The sequence below is a fragment of the Protopterus annectens genome, chromosome 9.part0 (assembly GCF_019279795.1).
Source record: "Protopterus annectens isolate FY-2018-M chromosome 9.part0, PAN1.0, whole genome shotgun sequence".
In the NCBI taxonomy this organism is placed as follows: Eukaryota; Metazoa; Chordata; order Ceratodontiformes; family Protopteridae; genus Protopterus; species Protopterus annectens.
Window position 1 is genome coordinate 601,112,982 of NC_056743.1, and position 22,431 is coordinate 601,135,412.

A 22,431-nucleotide genomic window follows, 5' to 3' on the forward strand; every position below is an offset into this window, starting at 1 on the left:
TAATCTTGTAATTTTTCTTGTTAAGTTGTACTGTGGAGCTTTTCTCCCCAGGCCTCCACTGAAAAAGGGCTCTTGCTTAGTCAGACTATCCCGGTCATCAAATGTCAAATCAACAAATATATTTTCTGCCTGTGCTGATACTTTTAGTTTATTGTTTGCGATAGTGCACAATAAATCCTGACCTGTTCTGATAATGCACATTGCTTTTATCACGTCTTAGTATTTGTGATGATCTGTTCCCTCTTCTATATTCTGAAAGTGACACTTGTGTTAACTGCTTTACAGTCTTCTCTATATGATACTTTCCATGATGGCATTTGATTTCTTCCCCTCCTTTCCCTTACTGCCCTCTGTTTTTGTGGTAAAAATTTATCTGCTACAAATTTTGCCACACAGCAATATATCCTATTTACGTCCGTTATATCGTATGAATCTCTATGAATAGTCCTAAATACTGTGTTCATTTGTTTTATCAGACTTCCAACTTTTGGGTTTTATTAACTTTTTGTAGTCTACTTCTTTCACTCATCTTAATCTGTGTATCCATCTCTATTAAATCAAGCAACACTTCTCTTAGATTATTTTCTTCTAAAGTGAGGGCACATTTTTTTTTGTTCTACATTTCCTGCGGGCATTTTAAAGAAAGTTCCAGAGCATCTTCCTACTCAACATTCTCTTTAGCTTAATCCTGTGTCATTCGTTACTCTTACGCATGGGAACTCACGGGCCTATCACTCCACCACACTGTCAGAGTTGCCACAGTTTCCTGTTCCTTCCCTTGCTGTCCAACTCCCAACTAAACTTTTGTACTAGTTTCCAAGGGCAGGCTCCAAAGTATCTTCATATGGCAACCAATCAGATATTTTCCGCTCCACTGGTTTCTCCTTAATTTGGGGATCCATTGCTCTTATCTTGGTGTGATGTTATCTGAGTTAGATTTTCTACTCTAAATACTTCACTTCACAAGTAATCCATAACCTGAGTTTATATTTCTTTAACTTCTCCATTACTAATCCTCTGCTACTTTTCCACTTTGTTTTCTTATTTCTTGCACTGTACAATTTTCCATATCCGGAGGCCTTTGCCTGCATTTCTTTTCAAATATCTTTGGTGCTGCTCTTTTTGCATTGAATAGTTTTGGTTCCTCCTTTGCATCATGTTATGATGTAACCTGTGTTAGACTTTCTATACTAAATCATTCACTTCGCAAGTAATCCATAATTTCAAATTCTATTTTTTTTACTTCAACTTTTCTAATCTTTTGTTCTACATTGCTCTTATTAGTCTCTTATAATCTTATTTTTGTATTGTGAAATGTTCCATATCTGGATGCCTTTGCCTGTATTTCTCTTTGAATATTTTCAGGGTTGCTTTTTTCGTATTGATTAATTTAGCTTTTTCCTTTGCATCAATATTGCACCATATCAGATCTGACTCTTTCTCATGTCCATACTTCTTTTTTATACCTTTCAAAAATCTCTACATTTTGTTCTTTATAATTTTGCACTTCCTCAGTTGTTTCTTCTTCCAAACGTTCCAAGGTTTCTTGGTCTATATAATGTTTTCATAAATCTCATGTATTAATGAACACAACTTTTTATTTGAAGCTTCTGACAGTTTTTTTTACGCAAGTATTTTACTTTCCTCTAATTTTTCCCTTAGTCTTTTTGCACATCTTTTGCCTGGAAATTCTGGGTTTCTTGCATATATTAGCAACACAATTTCTTTCTTATCCTCAGTGGACCACTCTACTGTCCTTGTGGCTTTTTTGTCCCATCAGTTTTTTGTGATTTTTCTGGACTACTACATCCTTCTGCAACAGGGGGCCATCCTCCCCCTGGGCCTGGCCTAGCACCACTGTAGGAATGTTTACATGTCTTAAGGATTCCACACTGTCATTTTTTTCCAGTCCTGGCACTGGTGTGCCTACCAGGATTGTGTATATTTTTTTTATCCTGGGTCTTGTGTACCCAGCTATCTCATTTTTTAACCTACTTCTGTCCATGATATATGCTATAGAAAATGCAGTTTATAGACAACGATCTTGGTGAGATTTTGTGAAAGACAGGGTACAATTTGTAAAGGCACTCACCAAGACTTGAGAATGGATTTAATTCCAGCAATAATACTCTTATTTGCTTGCTGATTTATAACCTGTCCATTTGGACCCTGTAGTTTTCTTTTTCTTATTTCTCCAAGTCTTTTGGGTTTTTAATACCATGATGGAAATTAACCCCATTCCCAAGTCAAAGTATGATTAAAGTTCAGGAAATTAGTATTGCTTCAATCTGATGTTAGCCAGAAGTGCCCCTCGCAGCACCCACAATGTGCCCAGTAATGACTCCTGCAATTCACATGGAGTTACATGTATCAGTAACATATCCTATTAAGACTGTAGATTATTTTTTATAAGACCTGTTGCTCCTACTACTACTGGAACTGTCTGGGTATCTTTCTTCCTCATTTTTATTTCTGGCTGCAAATTCTGATATTTTATGACTTGGTGTCTCTCTGTACGCAAGACAATGTAGTCACTAGGTATAGCGATTTCAAAGATGAATGCTACTTTTGTCTTCTTTTCATAGACCACTATATATCTCATTTTCTCGCATCTGTCTTCTGAACTGTTGTTAATGGGTGATCCCATGTAATGTAGACATCATTCTCTATGATGGTTTGTGGCTTACATTTCCAGTGTTTTTCAGCTACTTCAGTATTATAATGTCTGTACAAACCCTAGTACAGCAGTCTTGCTACATTATTATGCCTTTCAGTATACAGTCCTCCTACCACTAGTATGTCACAACCAGCAACAGTGTGCGCAACCGTTGCCAATTGTTTCACAAAACTGACATTTGTCTGTTACACCCACATGTTCAACGAACTTTGTCAATCAACATGCACGTAGTCCACTATGTTGGGCTGCCAATATTAACCTTTCACCTTTTGATTAGAATTTACATCTTTTTAACCATTCCTACGTTCGATCCTATCAACATGAGGTTGTTTCAAGAGTTTTCTATACTTGCAACTATATTTATGCATTTTCCACATTTTTTGCCTTCTCATCTGATCCGTCATCTTATAGTCTTCCTTTTTTGGAACACTCAGTTGCTACCCGATATTTTTATCTACTTCTGGTTTGATTTCCATTCCTGCTTGATGTCAATGAGGTTCTGCTAGACTACACAGGGGAAGGCATCTTAGATTTATTCTCCTGTTTCAAACCTTTCACTATGTGTGGGTCTTGTGAGGTCAGCAGATATATATGCATTTCCATGACTGCAGATCTATACATGTAAATCAATTTCAAGAAGGACCATACCTCATTCGGAATGAGGAATAGATAATCTTGGTAAGCACTGATTTTTATAAATCATTTGATGAGCATGAAGCATCCCTCTTGTTTTTCTGTCTAATCTATCCAACACATTTTGGGGCTAGTCAAACACTCCAAAACTGAAAGTTAGGACAAGAAGAGCAAATTGGTCTATAGCTTAAACTTGGTTCTAGATGTTAATGCTGTTTTCAGGACTTTATTCGCATTTGTTCATGTTTTATTATTGATCCTTCATCAATTCCCAAATATTTATACATTCCCTCTTGCTCAAGTTCTTTTATATCACATTCTTGTCCCAAACTGATGTTTTCTTGGTGCTGCAGCTTTCCTGCTTTAAAGGTTGTTTCTTCACATTGACATTCTTGTATCATCTGAAAAAGTTTTGACTACTTGCAGTTGTGTATTTCCTGTGGGAGTAAACTTTTAGTTATGTACTCACCATAACTTCAGATGTTTGGGATCCATCTCGCCTACATTCTGACTGATGGGTTCGGAGCCGATCCCTCGGCTCCGACTCGGCACGCTTATGCCAAAGAGTGAAGTCTCTTACTGGCTGAGCTTACCATATCCCAGGATGCACCACTACCAGTCCCCCAGATCTAGTTTGTCCGCATACATGCACACATGCATACCCTGCTTATATAACATCATCAGATGAAACAAGATAAAACAGTAGAACTCAAAACCGTTCAATCTCTTCTGATCTCCAAGGCAGGGGGAAGGAGGGTGGGTATTAGGAATGTAGGCGAGATGGATCCCAAACATCTGAAGTTATGGTGAGTACATAACTAAAAGATGTTATGTGATCCTATCTCGCCTACATTCTGACTGATGGGACAGCGTCCCTAGCACCTGAATCCTGGGTGGCTCACTGGAAAACACTCCTGAGTACCGTGGAACCAAATGAAGCTCGTCCTTTAGATGCCACATCCAATTTGTAGTGGGAAATGAAAGTGTGCGGATTGGACCAAGTAGCAGCACAGATTTCCGATATAGCAAGCTTGGAATGAAAAGCTATAGAAGTAGCCATAGCTCTGGTAGAATGAGCCTTGATAGATGTTGTAAGTTGCTTATTCGAAGAATAAGCCTGAGTTATGCAATCTCTGATCCATTTTGAGATAGTAGCTTTTGTGATGGTTTGGCCCAGTTTATTATCTGAGAAGGACACAAACAACTGGTCTGACTTACGAAGTTGCTGAGTCCTGTCTAAATAGAAGCGTAATTGCCTGTGAACATCCAATTTATGAAGAGTGTATTCTGCTTCATTGGAGAATTTTGGGAAGAAATCCGGTAGCTCTAGAGATTGTTGGAGGCAGAAACTAGAACAGACCTTTGGGACAAAGGATGGATTAGGCCTAAGTGATACTCTATCCTTGTGGAAAATCAAGTACGGTGGCTTAATAGACAGGGCTTGAAGCTCTGAAACTCTTCTTGCCGAAGTAATTGCAACTAAGAAGGCAGTTTTCCAAGACAGATATTTTAACTCGCATGTAGCAGCCGGTTCGAAAGGGGACGATGTTAATGCGCGAAGCACCAAATCAAGATCCCACGGAGGTGCAGGATGAAAAATTGGGGGTCTTAATAGGCTTGCACCTTTAATGAAAGTTTTGCATAGTCTGCTGCTCATCAAAGGAGGATCCATGGATTCGTGGAATTTAGAGATAGCCGCTAGTTGGACTTTAATAGTTGAGACAGAAGATCCCTGATTAAACAGGGATGTTAAGAATTTCAAGACCTCTGGGACAGGAGCAGTGATAGGGTCTAAGCCCTTGAGTTGAGCCCAGATAGCAAACCTCTTCCACTTACTAAGGTACAATTTGTTAGTGGTGGGTTTGTGGGCCGAAGATAAAATGTGAACAACTTCCGGGTCTAGTGTGTGCCTTCTAACTAAAGTCGGAAGTGGAGGAGCCAAGCTGTCAATTTCAAAGATTGAAGGGACTGATGCCGGCGTCCCGACTGATGGATTAGCAAGTCCGAATTAGGTCTAAAGTCCACGGATCGTCCACTGCATGCTTCTTCAGGTAGGAAACCATACCTGGCGAGGCCAGTCTGGGCAATCAGTATCATTGAAGACCCCAGTTGAGAAGCTTTTGAATAACTCTGGGAAGAAGCGGAATTGGAGGAAAGGCATAAAGTAGCCCTGTTGGCCAAGGTTGTGCTAGAGCATCCATGGCTGGTACTCCCTGATGTGGGATCAAGGAGAAGAACCTTTGGCACTTGGTGTTTAGTGGAGTTGCAAACAGGTCGCAGCACGGTCCCCATCTCCTGAAAACCTGAGCTGCTACTGTGTGGTTTAGAGACCACTCGTGAGGAGAGAGAATTGTCCTGCTCAATTTGTCTGCCAATATATTTGACATTCCGGGATGTGGGTCGCTACCAAGAAGCGGTTGGTAGCTACAGCCCATTCCCACACTCTCATGGCCTCTCTGCAAAGGGGTATGATCTGGTCCCTCCTTGTTTGTTCAGATACCAAACCACCGACATGTTGTCTGTGTGGATGGCGATGATGCCCTGAGGAAGAAACTTGTGTAAGGCTTGTAGGGATAGAAGTACAGCCCTCATCTCCAACACGTTGATGTGGAGAAGAGCGCAGTCTGGAAGCCAGGAGCCCTGAACTAGCCTGCCCAGACAATGCCCCCCCCACCCTATCTTGGAGGCATCTGTCGTCAGGGTAACCACTGGAGAGGGGAGAACAAAGGGTTTTCCTTGATCCAAATTGGATGTCTGAAGCCACCAGCGAAGGTCCCTTTTGCATATTTCCGTAATCATGATGTGATGATTGAGGGGAAGATCCTGAAAAGACCATTGAGTTGACAATAGCCACTGAAGAATCCTCATGTGTAATCTTGCCAGAGGAACCAAAAGAACCGTGGCAGACATTGAGCCTAAAACTTGTAGAACCATCCTGGCTGGGGCTTTGGATCTCGAGATCAGAGCTTGAACTTGGCCCTGTAAAGTTTGGATCCTTTCGGCAGGAAGAAAGACGCATCAATCTTGAGTCTATCTCTGCTCCTATAAACTTTATGCGTTGAGAGGGCAGCAAGACAGACTTTGACCAATTGAATGTAATCCCTAGGGTAATACCCAGGGAGATGGTGTCTTTGAGGTTGTCCATTAGTAGATGCCTGGTGGTGGCAGTCAGGAGCCAGTCGCCGAGATAGGGAAACACTTGGAATCCAAGACTTCTCAGGTGAGCCGTCACTACTGCCAAACACTTGGTGAACACCCTGGGGGCTGTGGTGTGACCAAAGGGCAGAGCGCAAAATTGGTAATGACTGACTCCCAGGCTGAAGCGCAGATACCTCCTGGACGCCTGATGTATCGGTATGTGATAATAGGCGTCCTTGAGGTCTATGGAGCACATCCAAACATCCTTCTCCAACAATGGGAGAATGGATTGTAACGTGACCATTCGAATTTGGATTTCGTGACGGATTGGTTCAGTCTGCTGAGATCCAATATTGGTCTCAGGTCCCCTGTCTTTTGGCACTAAAAGAACCTGGAGTAATTTCCTGATCCGATCTGGTCTGTGGGGACCGGTTGGATGACTCCTTTCTAGCAGCTTTAAAGCTTCTGCGGCTGCCATTTCCCTTTGACTGGGTGGTGGGTCCGAATTCTTTTGGACGGTGGGGCGAGTATGTGAATGGGATGGTGTAACCTCCGGCAATGATCCGAAGCACCCATCTGTCCTGAGTGATTGACTCCCAGGCTTTTAGGTGCTTGGCAAAACGACACCCGACTGGCTCCGGAGCAGCACAGCCGGGCAATCCCTCATGACGTGTGGGAGGCTGAAGAGCCACGAAAGGACTCGCGGTCTCCAGAATTGCGGGGCCCTCTGCCGCCTCTGGGACGGCGTCTCCCTGAAAAACTTTCCCGTCCTCTGCCTCTGGAAGGGGAATCTTCCTGCTGTTGGGAGAAAAACTTGCGAGATTTGCGGAACCACATTTCCCCCCTCCTTTAGCCTTGGGGTAAGGCCGAAAGGGAGTGGAATAACGGGCACCTACGGCAGATAAAGTTTTTCCCTCCTGCTCACAGCGGGTAAGGGTGTCTTTAACCTTGGGTCCAAACAATGAAGACCCATCAAAGGGAGCGTCGGCGAAGGAAGACTTGAAGGCCTCCGCAAACTGACACAAGCGGAGCCAGGCTTGTCTCCGTAGAGCCACGCCTGTGCCTGCCGCTCTACCCACCCCTTCGGCCGCATAGGAAATGAGCCTCATGGACGAGTTAGAAATTGACATAAGGATAGCCAACTGAGAGCTAACTGACTGGGCTAGCTGCTCAGGTAGGTTACCCGCGAGGGAATCTGACAACTCCTTGACCAGATCCCTCTGAAGCCTGGTAAAATGTGCCAAATAATTCAGAGACCTTAAAGTAAAGGCCGCTGAAGTCAGGGTGCGCTTCCCGTACCTGTCCATACTCCTAGACTCCTTATTAGGAGGATGGACGGACGTTGAAGCCTCTGCCACGTCCTGTTGTGTAGCAGATGCCACCACCATGGCATCTACAGCCACTCCTTTAGTGAGGAACTCCTTCTCGGGGGGAGCAGACAAAAATTTATTTGGACGAGAAGGGACTGGTTCCACGGTATCTGGATGTTCCCACGCCCTTCGACAAACTAAATCCAGAAGCTCGTCGAAGGCGGAGACACCCAGGAGGCGGAGGGCTGAGCCCCAAAGGCCTTGAGGAGCACTGACTCGTCAGCAGAGGGGGGTTTGGATATCCAGCCGCCTCGTTGTTTGAGGATCTCTAAGATGTCTGCAAATGAGACATCATCTGAGGACGACTGGGACCCCTCTGCATCATCCAGATCAGTGTCTGATGTAATAGACTCAGGGGAGTCCACGTGCTTCCTCTTGCACGATCTCTTCCTTGGGGGTTCCTCCGAAGACAACTCCGAAGAACCCTCAGGAGGAGGGGAACCCCCACTGGGGTAACCTCAGGCCCCGGGGCTCCGCTGACTACGGACAGGGGAACTGCCAAAGACCCAGTCTCCACGCCCAGGGAAGGTGCCGGTAAAGCCGGAGAGATGGCCGAAGAGGACTTGGCCAAGGCACTCCTCATGGCTCTGAAAGCCGGACCCCCAGAATCCTGGGAGTGTCCGGTCCCCAGAGCCGTGATAGCCAACGGAAGTCCCGCAGCCGAAGCACCGAGGGGGAGGCTCGGAACCGAAAGCATAGGCCCCGAAACATCACCCCCGGGTCCAGCCGAAGAAGTCCGCGTACCAAACTCGGACCCGAAGGCCCGGGTTGGAGTAAGGGTCGGAGCCGACCCTGATATCTCCACCGGCTCCGACAGCACCTGCTCCGACGGAGCCGAAGCAGTCGGAGGAGGAATGGCAATGGGGTGGGCCAAGGTCATCGGCTCCGAAGCCAACTGGGTCGGAACCGAAACAAATTTTTGGAAGACTGGGGACTGGAACAGTCTTTGGAGCACCCTGTCTATATCAGAATCTGACATCCTCGAAGACCGAGAGGAAACAGAACGGGTTCGAGATGGCCTCTCCAACGGCCCCAAAGGACTAGGGGACCGGCTCCGAGGAGACTCGACAACTATCGGCGCCGAAGGAATACACACACCAGATTCCATCGGTGCCGAGGTGGACTTCGGCGCCGAGGAGGAAGTGTCTGAGCGGGCAACCTTTGTCGGCTCCGAGAGCAGTGGAGCCGACGAAGATGACCCGCCTCTCGATCCCCCAGCTATCGGCTCCGAAGCCAGAGGAGTCGATACTGGTGGCATCGAGGCAGACCGTTCCGACCTCGGCTCCGAAGTCCTTGGAGCCGAAGGAGAGGCCTGCCTTTGTTTCTTAGCGATCGGATCCGACGGACTGGTCGGAGCCGACGCCCTTTCTTTGGCGGAGAAGGAGAGGATGCCAAAGCTTCTTCGAAAGAAGGTTTAATTAATCCCTTAAGAATTAATTTATTTTTCCTCTCCTGGAGGACCCTTGAGGAAAAAGCGTGACATACACTACATGATTCCTGTAAATGTTTTGCCCCTAAGCAATACACACAGAGCGAGTGATCGTCCGTGATGGACATTTTGAAGCTACATTTTACACATTTCTTAAAGCCCGAAGGCCTAGGATTCTGAGACATAATCGAAAATTTCAGAAAACTAACTGGAAGAAACACTGGTGACACACCTAGAATAGGCTTACAGTTATCACTCGCAATACTCTGTAGTCAAAACACAGCACAAACTCTGTAAATTTGAATAATTTCTCTCTGCTAGTTCTTCTTAAAGAAGAGAAATATAAAATGATCCGAAACAGAACCGAAGTCACCTACAAATAAAAAGACCGGGAAAGGCCTTTCCAGACAAGAGGTACTCCTAGTCCACACTCACAACACAAGAATTCACCAAGTGAATTTTGTCAAACGCACTCTAAACACAAGAATAGCTGTTAAAACAGCTTTTTGTTGAGAATGAAGAAAATCCTGACAGAAAAACTAGTGAAATAATCACTACTTAACTCAGCCAGCTCGAGACCACGTCTTCACTTGTTAGCGGCAAACGAGATCTGGGGGACTGGTAGTGGTGCATCCTGGGATATGGTAAGCTCAGCCAGTAAGAGACTTCGCTCTTTGGCATAAGCGTGCCGAGTCGGAGCCGAGGGATCGGCTCCGAACCCATCAGTCAGAATGTAGGCGAGATAGGATCACATAACATCTGATGGTTAGGGAAATTTTATAGATGTTACTCCTCCTGCATGCGTGTTTTGTCTGTCATACCTCAGTATATTACATCCTGGGGGTGACGGTGATCTCATTTATCCTTAATTTCTTTTTTAACCCGGTTTCAGTAACTATGACTACATCAGGACTGTGTGTGGCAAGATAGAAATGGATGTCTTACATTTTACTGCACACAATTCTTAGGTTCCTATTCAGTAAGGTGAGTCTGGATTCTGTTTTTTTTTTTTTTTTTTTTTTTGAGAGGTATTAAGTGACTGGTTTACTTCAGGATGGAAGTGATGGTTTTATGAGTAGTAGGACCTGGGTTGTGGTGAATATATCTGCTAGTTATTTGAATTAATATATTACAGAGGGTAGAGTGTGGCCAGTTATATTTTGGTCTTGGTTTGGTATTTGCTTGTAAATGTGGACACTTAGTTTTAAGGTATTTTTAGACAAACAAATCAGATGTGGTTTGTTTATAAAGGTAGGGTGCTATAGAGAAAGACAGGCTGGGTAAATGTTGATATTCTTTGTGAGGACTAATTGAAGTCCTAGGTATTTGATTTGAGGGTGGTGGATTTGATAATTGGTGATTAAGGCTAGTAGAGTTAGGAGGAATAGTAGAATAATCTGAGTTAGGGGCATCTTATTTAACTTGGGTTTTACCTTTTTTTTTTTTTTTTTTTTTTTTTAACAAAAAAACATCTTTACTAAATTATTACGTATGGCATAGGCAAGCTTACATTTGTAAAAATGAAAAACAAACCACACTAATGCAATTTTAGTTGCAAACATTATACATCGCTTATAGTATATCCACTTGTTGTCAGTTATTACATAGTTCATTCAAATCCTGCCTTATTTTAAACCTTGTTCCTCAACTGCACATCATGTTCCCACAATACCCATGTTTTACCTATGTAGTTTGCTCCTTCCCTTTTCTAAAGATCCCAATTCCAGTTTTTACCTCTGTTACTATATTTATTACTTCTGGTAAAGTTGGTTTAAACTTTGATTTCCATTGTCTAGTAAATGCTTTTTTGGCGGCCAGCATAATTAGACTCAAAAGGCCTTACCATGTCTAGGCAATTCAGATTCTGAATCATCGCTGAAAAAGATCATCACTTTAGTTATACCAGTTTGCTCACCCAATAAACTTGGGTTTTATCTTTGATGTAAATCAGGATTAGAAAATGTTAGGACGGTAATAGGTTGGTTGTAGAAATGTAATGCGAGTTACAGGGGGGTAAGAAATACAGCAGTTTGAGAGAGTGTGCTAGGTGGTAAACTAAAGTGGGTGTTATTCTGACTGTTTTTTTTCTGGAAGGAAATTATGATATTGGTTTGTGGAAAATGTGGGTGCTGCTATGGAACTATAAATGTAGAGAAATAAGGCATGGGTTGGAATTGGAGTAGGGTAGGGAAACAGAGTGAGCTTGCAGACCGTTCATGAGGGTGAATGAAGCAGGTTGAAAACGCAAGTTGGCAAAGAAACAGAGGAAAAACAATCAGTGACTGGACTTAACTCATTACATCCGAGTGACACCTCCAGGTGCATCTGCAGTTACCCCCTACTGCTCCTCTAGGCGTCAAATATTGCTTGTTCATATTTGCATTAATAATTCCAAACCCGTGCCCTGTACAAGGTATCAGAATATTTTATCTTGAAGCATACATGATGGCAAACACAATTGTATTGATATTTGACCAATGTCAATGAGTATTTTTTAGAATTGTAAGGTGATAACTTTATTTTTTAAAGGCTCAAGCCACGCCCACTAGGAGTTAAAGGTGCACAATCAAAAGAGCTGTACTGAAGGGAATGAACACACACAGATCTACTTAGAGAGATAAGTAAAAAAGAACAATACAGTTTAAAAGACCTGTGTGCTACTACATGAAACTCTTGATTTTGTTGCTCTAGAACACAGTTTTAGGAGAGTTAATGCAATATCAGGTTATCTTGACTAATGGTGATATAAAACGGTAAAAAATACACTTAACTGATTATGTAATGGTAAGGAGGATTCTACGGACTATGAACTGCCAAGTCCAAAGGCTATTAAACTCCACCCACCCCCACCCTCCCAAAGATAAGCAAAACAATGAGAAAAAGTAAGCCAAAATGTAGGACTGCAGCTCAGGAAAAATAAAATACTGGCTCAGAACTGAAAGTGGCTAAACACGTGTCTGGGCCAAAGTAGAAATAAATTTAAGGAAGGGCAACAGTGGACTGCTAAAAACAATCAATGGAGCCCAGCTGGAGACAGAGAGTACCGATAGGGTTGCTGTGATCTAACAAAACTGAGCTAGCATAGTGTACAAAGGTCTTTGTTTTAGGCTACCAAAACATTTATAATTTACATAAAAATACAGCCCACATACAGGCTGGTGTCCAAACCACAAATGTCACTATTACATATATATCTGTTTGCAGGGACATTTCTACAGGAAAATAAAAACGCCCTTTTCTACTTTTAAGAGGCAGTTGAGTGCACGGAGTTAATGGTGACTATGCATATGTACTGGATCAGAGATGAAAGTGGTTTAATAACTGTCTCTGGCAAAGAAAACTATAAAAGGGAGGGAAGACCAAGGATAACATCCTTGAAAGCAGTCAGTTTTACTGAAAAAAGACAGGAGGATATAAATAAAAGGAGTAGCAAGTCTAGAAAAAGTGAAAAAATATAAGCGAGAAAGAAACAGTATGAGTAAGAATAATAAGAGTAAATCTCAGTGTCTGTTAAGAAGTAGAGAGCAAAAGCTGACCAGCAGGGTGTCTGTGGAGGAGGGTTTACAGACTGCAAGGCTATTTCTTACGAACTAGGACACTGAAACACTTAAATCTTCAGACTAGTCACTGCACAGGCTAAAATGCACACAGAAAAGACTGGCTGCCTAACACTTACAAGGGCAGAGGTGGTACAATGTCTGTCCAAAATAAATGGTGGGTGGACTCAGACTGCCTTTTACATGACCCTGCAGTGTTCATGCTTTAGGTATGTTTCTAGTGAACCCTGCAACTCCCCAGCACCCTGCTGGAGAGAGACAGGGAAGAAAGGAATGAATCAAGCAAGATGAAACAAAACAATTTTAAATGGAAAGAGCAGTATGTGACTGGAATAAATGTGTGACAAATGAAAGCAGCAGACAAAAGGAAATATGGATTGGTGGTGATAGGCTAAAGAATAGGCAGAATGTGGTTACTGCAAGACACAGAGATACAGTTAAAGCAATGCCTCAGTAAAATATATGACGTACCAGTGCATCAAATTCCAGAACATCGTAGGCTTCGTTGTCCGACATCTCCATCATAATATTAAAAAGTGCATCAAGTGTATCTTGCAAAAACTAGAGAAACATGAAACAAAAAAAAAAAATCACATTCTAAAATACTGTAGGTTTCATTATATGGAATCTCTTTTATAACATTAATAGTAAACTGGGTGTATCTTTCAAAAAATAGAAAAACATGAGAGTCAACTATAAGGTCTCCAGTGGAATGCTTAAATCACACAACTCTTTTCTGCTTATAGTCCTGTCTAATTTAGGGTGGTAGTCACAGGCTTTACAAAATAAAAAACAGAGAAACTAGTGGTCTTTAAACTTTGCTGATGAACTCAGTCACAATAATTTCCGAAAATCATGGAACCAAGTTAGTGCTCAAAAGCAACAAGCCTTTATTCGTCAAAGACAAGTGATCCTCAGTAACAAAAAATCAGAAATATTTTAATAATGTTAAAAATATCAGCTTTTATATACTTAGAAGTAGGTGTGGAAAATATATACTTAATGTTGAATTTTAAACCAGCCTGTACAAGGCGAACAATATATACAGGGCAGTAAATGTGCATTTTAGAATGGCAAGTACCCACCCCCACGCACGAATAATTAGATCAAAATAAATCATAGTTAAGGAAAACACTACCTACTTCCAAGACCAGGTATTAAAATTGCATAAAGAAGAGCTTTAACTAAAATGGCTTTCGGCTAATTCAATAAAGCCTTCATCTGGTCTGTGATGAGAACTAAAATCAAGTAAAACACATAACTATCTAACCATAAACAATCAAACTAGAGCACCATAAATATAAAAATGCATCTGTCTAATAATATCTAAGTAAATATCCATCCATGTGTATTAGTGTATATAAAAAACTAAGCAATTAATAGTTCAGAAAAAAATGTCAGTGCTTTGCAAAAAAAAAAAAGTCATGACAGTTTTCATGTTTACAGCCCCAAAAACGTGTTTATACAATGAAAACTGGTAGAAATAAACACAAAAAATACAGAAAACAGTGGATGAAGTAAACCAGTCATGTATAAAAGTGTGCGAGTATGTGCATGTGTCCACCAGTATGGTAATTTGAGGAATTATACCAATACTATATGATAATAATGGCATGATAAAAACATGTGATGCAATAAATCTAATCAAAGCAGAACTGAGGTTAAATTTATTTATACACATTCTACACATCATTTTTATTACTATTTAGTATATTTTTAGTACATAAAAATATTTCTCAAAAAATTTCTCAAATAATTCCTTAAGAAACCTTTACAGATTGTGTGGCAGCTTACATAAATTCAACAAACTCATTACAGCCAAGTGCACCTCCAGACGTTTCTGCAGTTAACTCTTACTGTGCATCTAGGTGCCAAATATTGCTTGTTCATATTTGCATTAATTCCAAAACCTTACTACTTTACAAGGTATCAGAATATTTTATCTTAAAGCATACATAATGGCAAGCACAACTGTAATGATATTTGACCTCTGCCAATAAGTATTTGTTAGAACTGTATTGCGATAATAAGAAGTTATGTACTCACCATAACATTCCATCTGAGTAGGTAAACTTCATTTGTCAGCAACCTATGGGTTATCGGATCCATATCGGATCAGAGCCGGCAGTTTCCAGCAGCTAAGATCTGACCTCCAAGCTCCTCCCCCTTACCCATAACTCCCTGCCATCCCTTCCTGACCTCAGATCGAGTTTGCCTACAACAAGGCTTGCAATTGCAACCTGCCTAGGGTAAACCGGGTACAACCTACCGAGAAGCAGGAACACCAAAAACATCCGAAGAGGACAGGGGGACGGAGGGAGGGAGAGTTGCTGACAAGTGAAGCTTACCTACTCAGATGGAACGTTATGGCGAGTACATAACTTCTTAATCTGAAGTAGTTAACTTCATTTGTGCATCAACCTATGGGACAGAGTCCCCAGCTACCAGAATCTTGGGAGGCCCTCAAGGAAGGATGTTCCGGAGCACTGCGGAGCCAAAGGATGCTCTCCCTCTGGAAACCAGATCTAACTTGTAGTGATTTATAAAAGTGTGAGATGAGGACCACATGGCAGCCGAGCAAATGTCATCCAACGAAACTCTAGCCCGAAAAGCAGCAGAGGTAGAAACAGACCGAGTTGAATGGGCATGGACTCCTGGAGGAGCAGGCCTGCCAGAAATCTCATAAGCCAAGAGAATACACTGAGAAATCCCCTGGATAGTGTGACTTTAGAAACAGCTTTCCCCAAACTGGATTTAGCAAAGGACACAAATAACTGATCTGAACGTCTATGACCGGCTGTCCTGTGCAGATAAAATCTCAACTGTCTGTGTACATCCAAAGAGTGTAATTTGAATTCGCCCTTATTTTGGTAATTGGGGAAGAAGACTGGCAAATTAATAGACTGATATTAGTTTCGGAAGCAATTTTGGGGAAAAAAGAGGGATTGGTCCTGAGGAATACCCTATCCTTGTGGAAAATCAAGTATGGAGGCTTGGCACAAAGGGCTTGAAGCTCCGAAACCCTTTTTGCCGACGTGATAGTGACAAGAAAGGCCGTTTTCCAGGACAATAACTTGAGTTCTACCGAGGCAGCAGGCTCAAAGGGAGAAGCTGTTAAGGCCAGGAGCACCAGCGATAAGTCCCAAGGAGGGATCACCTCTTTCACCGGAGGCCTTAGTAGGAAGGTGCCTTTTAAGAATGCCTTACATAATCTGGATGAAGTCAGAGGGCCAAGATCACATCCAACGTGGTAATGAGCGATAGCTGCCAACTGTACCTAGACTGTGGAAGAGCTAGTACCTTTATCAAACAGTCCTGGCAGAAAATCCAACACAGCTGGTAACGGAGCTGTGAAAGGATCTAGGTTCTGATGTTCAGCCCACATAGAAAAACGTTTCCATTTGCTACGATAAACCTTCCTAGTAGACGGCTTGTGGGCCGCCACTAGGATCGCTTTGACCTGGGAAGAGATACCGGAAGTCCGAACTAACAGTGGAACTGGATCAACCAAGCTGTGAGCTTGAGGTTGCCCAGGTTCGGGGTTGGTAGGCCCAGGGGGTGAGATATCAGATCCGGATGGGGATCTAGAATCCAGGAAGGATTCACTAGATGAGACCACAGATAAGGGAGCCATGCCTGACGAGGCCAGAATGGGGCAATGAGGATTATCGTGCACCCCAACCGTCTGGCTTTCTGCAGAAATTTGAGCATCAGGGGAAGGGGCGGATAAGCATAAAGAAGACCTGGAGGCCAAGCATGCACCAGAGCGTCTCTTGGTGATTCACCGGGTGGGGGAAGTAGAGCAAAGTAGGTGTCGCACTTCGTGTTTGAAGGAGAGGCGAAAAGATCGCAACAAGGTTGACCCCATTTGGAGAAGATCTGCTTCGCTACATTGGGATTCAGAGACCACTCGTACGGGGAGAGGATGGTGCGACTCAGTCTGTCCGCTAGGATGTTGAATCGACCCGGAATGTGCGTCGCTACGAGAAAGCGGTTGGTGGAAATCGCCCATTTCCAAACTCTCATGGCCTCTCGACAAAGTGGATAGGACCTGGTTCCCCCTTGTTTGTTGATATACCAAATGCCGGACATGTTGTCCATCTGGATCGCAATCGTCCCGACGGGAAGAAGGCTCTGAAGTGCTTGCAACGCTAACAGCACCGCCCTCATCTCCAGGACACTGATATGCAGTGAGGTCTCCGTCTGGTTCCACGTGCCTTGGACTGTCCTGCCGCAACAATGCCCCCCCCCCCACCCGAGGCGAGAGGTGTCTGTGGTCACCATGGCTAGGGGAGGGGTCATAGAGAAGGGGTGCACCGTTTGGAGGTCAGGAGACCGGAGCCACCATAACAGGGCACTCCTGCAAACCCTGCTGAGAGGGACAGGATGGCTTAGGGGAAAACGTAGGAAGGACCATTGGACTTGGAGTGTCCATTGCAGAATTCTCATATTTAGGTGCCCCATGGGAAGGAGATTGATGGTAGCTGCCATCGAGCCTAGGGCCTTCAGGACCAGTTCCGCCAGAGGGGTTGGACAATGAAGAATGGCCTGCACATGTAGTTTTAGGGATCGCAGCCGGTCCGGGGTTAAGAAAACTAAGAGCTGGTTTGTGTCTACCCTGGCTCCGATAAAATCTATGACCTGAGTCGGGAGCATGGAGGACTTCCCAGCGTGAATCGTGATCACCAGCTGGGGAGCTAAGCGAAGGAAGAAACTTCTGGCTGTGCAGAGTAGATGCCATGTGGGGGTGGTCAGGAGCCAGTCGTCCAGGTACGGAAAGACCTGAATTCCCTGGAGTCTCAGGTGGGCCGCTACTACTGCTAACACCTTGGTGAACACCCTGGGGGCTGTGGTGAGACCAGGGGAGGACCCTGAACTGATAGTGACTGGCTCCTAGCCGGAAGCAGAGAAACCTCCTGGATCGTCTGTCCATTAAGATGTGGTAGTACACATCCTTGAGGTCTATGAAGCACATCCAGTCATTCTCCTGAAAAGGGGGAGAATGGATTGAAGAGTGACCATCCGGAACTTTTCTTTGGCTATTTCCAGGTTCAATAGGGATAAGTCGAGGATTGGTCTTAAGTCCCCCGTCTTTTTTTGGCACCAAGAAGAACCTGGAGTAAAAGCCCCATCCGTACTGGTCTGGGGGGACGTGCTGGATCGCTCCTTTTTCTAGCAGCTGCCGAATATCTGTAGCTGCGGCCTCCCTCTGATCGGGTGGGACATCGGGGAGGAATCTGGGTCTTAGAGGGGGATGGAGAATCGGAATCTCGTAGCCTCTGGATATGATCCGAAGCAACCAGCGGTCTGTCGTGATGGACTCCCAAGCTGCTAGGTGCTTCGAAAAATGCCTCCCGACTGCCTCCAGAGTGGAGCAGTCGGGTAACCCCTCAGGGTTGCTGTGTGGGCTGATCAGAGAAAGGTTCTCTGGACCCAAAGTTCTTCGGGCCACCTCTGCCTCTAAGGCGGCATCCACCCTGTACTCCACTGCCTCTGAAGGACGGGGAGTCCGGAGCAAAACAGGATTGCTGAGACTTTCAGAACCACATCTTCTTCTGTCCCTTTTCGTTCTTCGAGAATGACCTCTGGGGAGCAGAGAAGCGGACTCCGATGGCAGACGTCTTCCCATCTTTCTCGCTCTGGACCAAGGTATCGCGTACGGTCTTGCCAAAAAGGGCAGAACCATCAAATGGGGCATTAGCGAATGACGCCTTGAAGGGTTCCACAAAATCACAATGGCGGAGCCAGGCCTGACGCCTTAGTACGATGCCCGCTCCACTAGCTCTAGCGGCCCCTTCCATAGCATGGGACAGCAGCCACATAGAGGTATTGGAAATCGACCCGAGAGTGGCCATTCGGGTAGAGTACACCTGTTTGTCCTCTGCCGACATGGACTCTGGGGGCAACCCGGCGTATTCTTTGATAAGATCCCGCTGGAGCCGTATGACATGTGCCATGTAGTTCAGCGACCTTATGGAGAAGGTGGCTGAAGCAAACATCCGCTTCCCCAAACGGTCCATCGCCTGGGACTCCTTGTCAAGGGGTTGGACTGAGGGACTCTCTTGGGCCAGTTTCCTCTTGGTGGCCGCCACCACCAACATGGCATCTACAGGGGTTCCCTTGCTCCAATGAGACCTGTCCGAAGGCAGGCTGAGAATTCTGTCAGGCCTCTTAGGGACGGGCTCCACAGAGTCCTGCTCCTTCCAAGCCCTGCTAGTGATCAGATCTACCAGGGGATCGGCTGGAGGGGACACCCAAGAGGTAGACAGGCCTGCTTCAAATGCCTCCAGGAACACGGACTCGTCTCGTCCGAGGTAGGCTTTGGGGCAGACCACCCCCCCCCCGATCCTGAGCATCTCCATGATGTCTCCAAATGAGACATCTTCGGGGGTTGATCTTGGGGAGCCTTCCCCTTCCTCCAAGTCCGTGTCCTCAGTCAAGGACTTGGGGGAGTCCAAGTGCCTCTTTTTGCATTTGCGCTTGTGAGGGACCTCCTCATGGGGGCTGTCTGAGGAGGCCTCACCAGCCACATCTTGTTCCAACAAGGGAACTACCTGGGACGTCTGAGCAGGCTGTCCCCTGGGGCCGGGTGATGGAAGTCGGACCCATCTGCGAGGGAGTGCAGGGTGGAGCCGTAGCTAAGGCCGGGGGCCTGGATTCCATTGACAGAACCCTCTCTACCACGTCGAATGCCGAAGGAGAGTTGCTCCCCCTAGGATCCGAGAGCCGACTCTCCCTCGGATCCGACGGGCAGATCAGGGCTGGAGCCGAAGCTATCGGATCAGAAGGGCCAGTATGCTCCGACCTAGTCGGAGCCGAAGGCACACTGACCGCCTCGGATTCGAAGCTCAGCTCTGAGAGCTAGGTTCCATAGAAAAGGGACCCGACAGAATCGAAGGTACTGTCGGTGCCAAAGTACCCGAGACTACCGGTGCCGACACACCCCCGGCTCCGATGCTACTCGGCTCCTAAGACCCCGAGCCCAGGAAGCGGGTCGGGGAAGGAGCTATGGGGCGAAAAAGGGGGTCGAGCTCCACCCCCCAGAGGGGGGGAGGCAGGAGCACTCCCATCTGCAGCTGGGCCTGGAGGAACCTTCTCATCATCCGGTCCAAGTCTGCATCCATCAGGCTTCTGGTCGACCTCGAAGAGGTCACCGAGGCAGGACGGGAGTGCCGCCTCGATGACCTTGAGGGAGATCGGGTCTCCTCCTCCTCCGGCCCCGGCGAAAAGCAGGGAGAACGGAGCCGAGAAGGAGAAGGCCTGGCCATCCCGGGGGAGATACCCACTTAGCTGGCGGGGTCGACGCAGAGGCTTCAGCCCGCCACTTGTGCTTCTCGCGGTGCTTCTCCCTCCTAGCTTCCCTATCCTCCTGGCCCGACGAGGGAGGTTGAGTCCCGGCCAGTGGAAGGGACGGGTCCATGGATGCTGCCGCAGCCATGGCAGGAACCACGGAGGGGCCAGAGGACGGAGCAGAGTCCGGGGGCAGGAGTCCCACCAGGATCAGCTTCGACCTCCGGTCCCTGATAGCCCTGGGGATGAATGCTGCACAAATAGTACAGCCAGAAGATAGGTGTTCAACCCCAAGGCATAAAACACACCGAGTGTGGCCATCAGGCGGGGAAAGCGTATGGCCACACTCGGTACATTTAGAAAAGAAGGTCTTGGAGGCCTCAGACATTTAACTAAAACACAAGCACTAGGCCCCAAGACCACACACACAAACACACCCTAACACTCTAACAAGGGAGAGGAAATGCAAAACCAGAGGGAACACTCTAAAACTAAAACTAAACTAGTTCCAACACTCAAAAATCACCCAAAACTTTAAGAAGTTAAAAAAATAGAAATATTTTTCTCACAAGAAGTCTCAGGAAACTCAGACGCTCAAGATCAAGCTGCTGTTCAAACCGCGGCAAACTAGATCTGAGGTCAGGAAGGGATGGCAGGGAGTTATGGGTAAGGGGGAGGAGCCTGGAGGTCAGATCTTAGCTGCTGGAAACTGCCGGCTCGGATCCGATATGGATCTGATAACCCACAGGTTGATGCACAAATGAAGTTAACTACTTCAGATCCAGTTTTAAAAGGTTCAAGCCACACCCACTGGGAATTAAAGGTACACACTTAAAAGAGCTGTACTGGAAGGAATGAGTTAATAGAGCAATAGTTAAGTCCTGGTTTTTTGAATGCATTTAAATTCAACTGCCAGTATAGTTCTTTTTTCTCCAACACACCACTGATGTCCCCTTCAAACTCATCTATCTCCACACAGCCCAGAATGATAAATGAATGTCTGAGTTTTCTAATAATTGTTTGGATATGGTGTTCCTTGGGCATTTACGTCTGATGTCAGAAAGATAACCTGAAATCCTCCTCCTTAGTTTTTTCATAGTCTTACCCACATAAAATGCAAGACAAACCTTTTCAGTATAACAGTTACCACCTGCTGAAGATTTCACCATCTTTTTAAGATATTATTCAAATGAGTCGCACTCCAAGTATTCACAAAAAATGCAGTTAGGTGGCCCACAGATTTTAGTGCTCATGTCATCCTGGTGTTCCTTATTTTTCTTTTCCACATATCTATGTATGCTTCTGCTCTTTTTATATGCAAAAGTAGGGTGATCTCCTAAAACCTTTACAAGCTGCTGTCAGTGAGGACAGTCTATTTCTTTTTAATAACTGCTTTAACTGTACTGAAATCCCAGGTGGAAGTTAGAATACAACTATCCTTACTTTTCCTTCTTTTGGGTTAGGGTGTCCTCATTGCATTACTCCACCAAATGGCCTATTCCACATATGGTCATTGCTTGTTTTAGAATCCCTAATGGGATCCAGAATCATATATAACATGTTTGACTGATATCGTCTGGTTAAGAAATCATTTTCAAGATCATTCATATTTTTGAGGAAAAGGGTCCAAATCTGTGGTAATACATGCTAATCTGTAGCCTTGTGATTTTATTACACTGTGTGTAGCTTTTACTAGATGCATACTATCACTGTGACAAAAGTAGTTCACTCTTTCTGGTTTCCTGTACAAGTTACTAATTAATTTTCCTCTGTCTTTATCGATACTGACAAACATATCAAGGAACTGCATTGATTTCGAACTAATGGAAGTGGTAAATTACAGGAAGGAGGTGGAGTTATTGATGTAATGGCTAAACTCAGTGAGTTTACATTTCCCACCTTGCCAGACTGTGAATACATAGTCAATAAAGCAAAGGTAGCTGTTCAGAAAACTCAGATATTCACTTCACAATATAAAATCCTCCTCCCACTTGCCTAAGTCTACACAGGCCAGACTAGGGGCCATAGGCGCAACCCATGGCTATCCCCCTCATTTGTTTGTAAACCTGGCCACTGAAGCCGAAAAAATTGTAACAACTCCACGTTTATGATCTTTCCCAGGTCTTCGGTTTGCCCTTGTGTAGCATCGTTATTTCTGCTATAAGCCTTTGTAGTTGCTTCAATACAGTACACGTGTGGTAACACAGTGTATAGGACTTCAACGTCAATAGTTACCAAAATGCTCTGTTCACTCATATAAAATTCTTTTATTTTTCTTAAAAAATCAAGTGAATCCAAAATAAAAGAGCTCTTTTCAGCAAAACGCAAGTACACATA

The 22,431-nt window shown here is 44.8% G+C and overlaps 1 protein-coding gene across 1 annotated transcript in view; it reads right to left on the minus strand.

Annotated features, from left to right (window-relative positions):
* Positions 1-22,431, minus strand: part of DOCK5 (dedicator of cytokinesis 5) — a gene marked incomplete in the record, with an annotated part of 3,482,443 nt that overhangs the window by 1,651,435 nt on the left and 1,808,577 nt on the right. Inside the window, 1 exon segment of the mRNA XM_044083155.1 lies at positions 13,276-13,365. Coding sequence (XP_043939090.1) covers positions 13,276-13,365 — 90 coding nt within the window.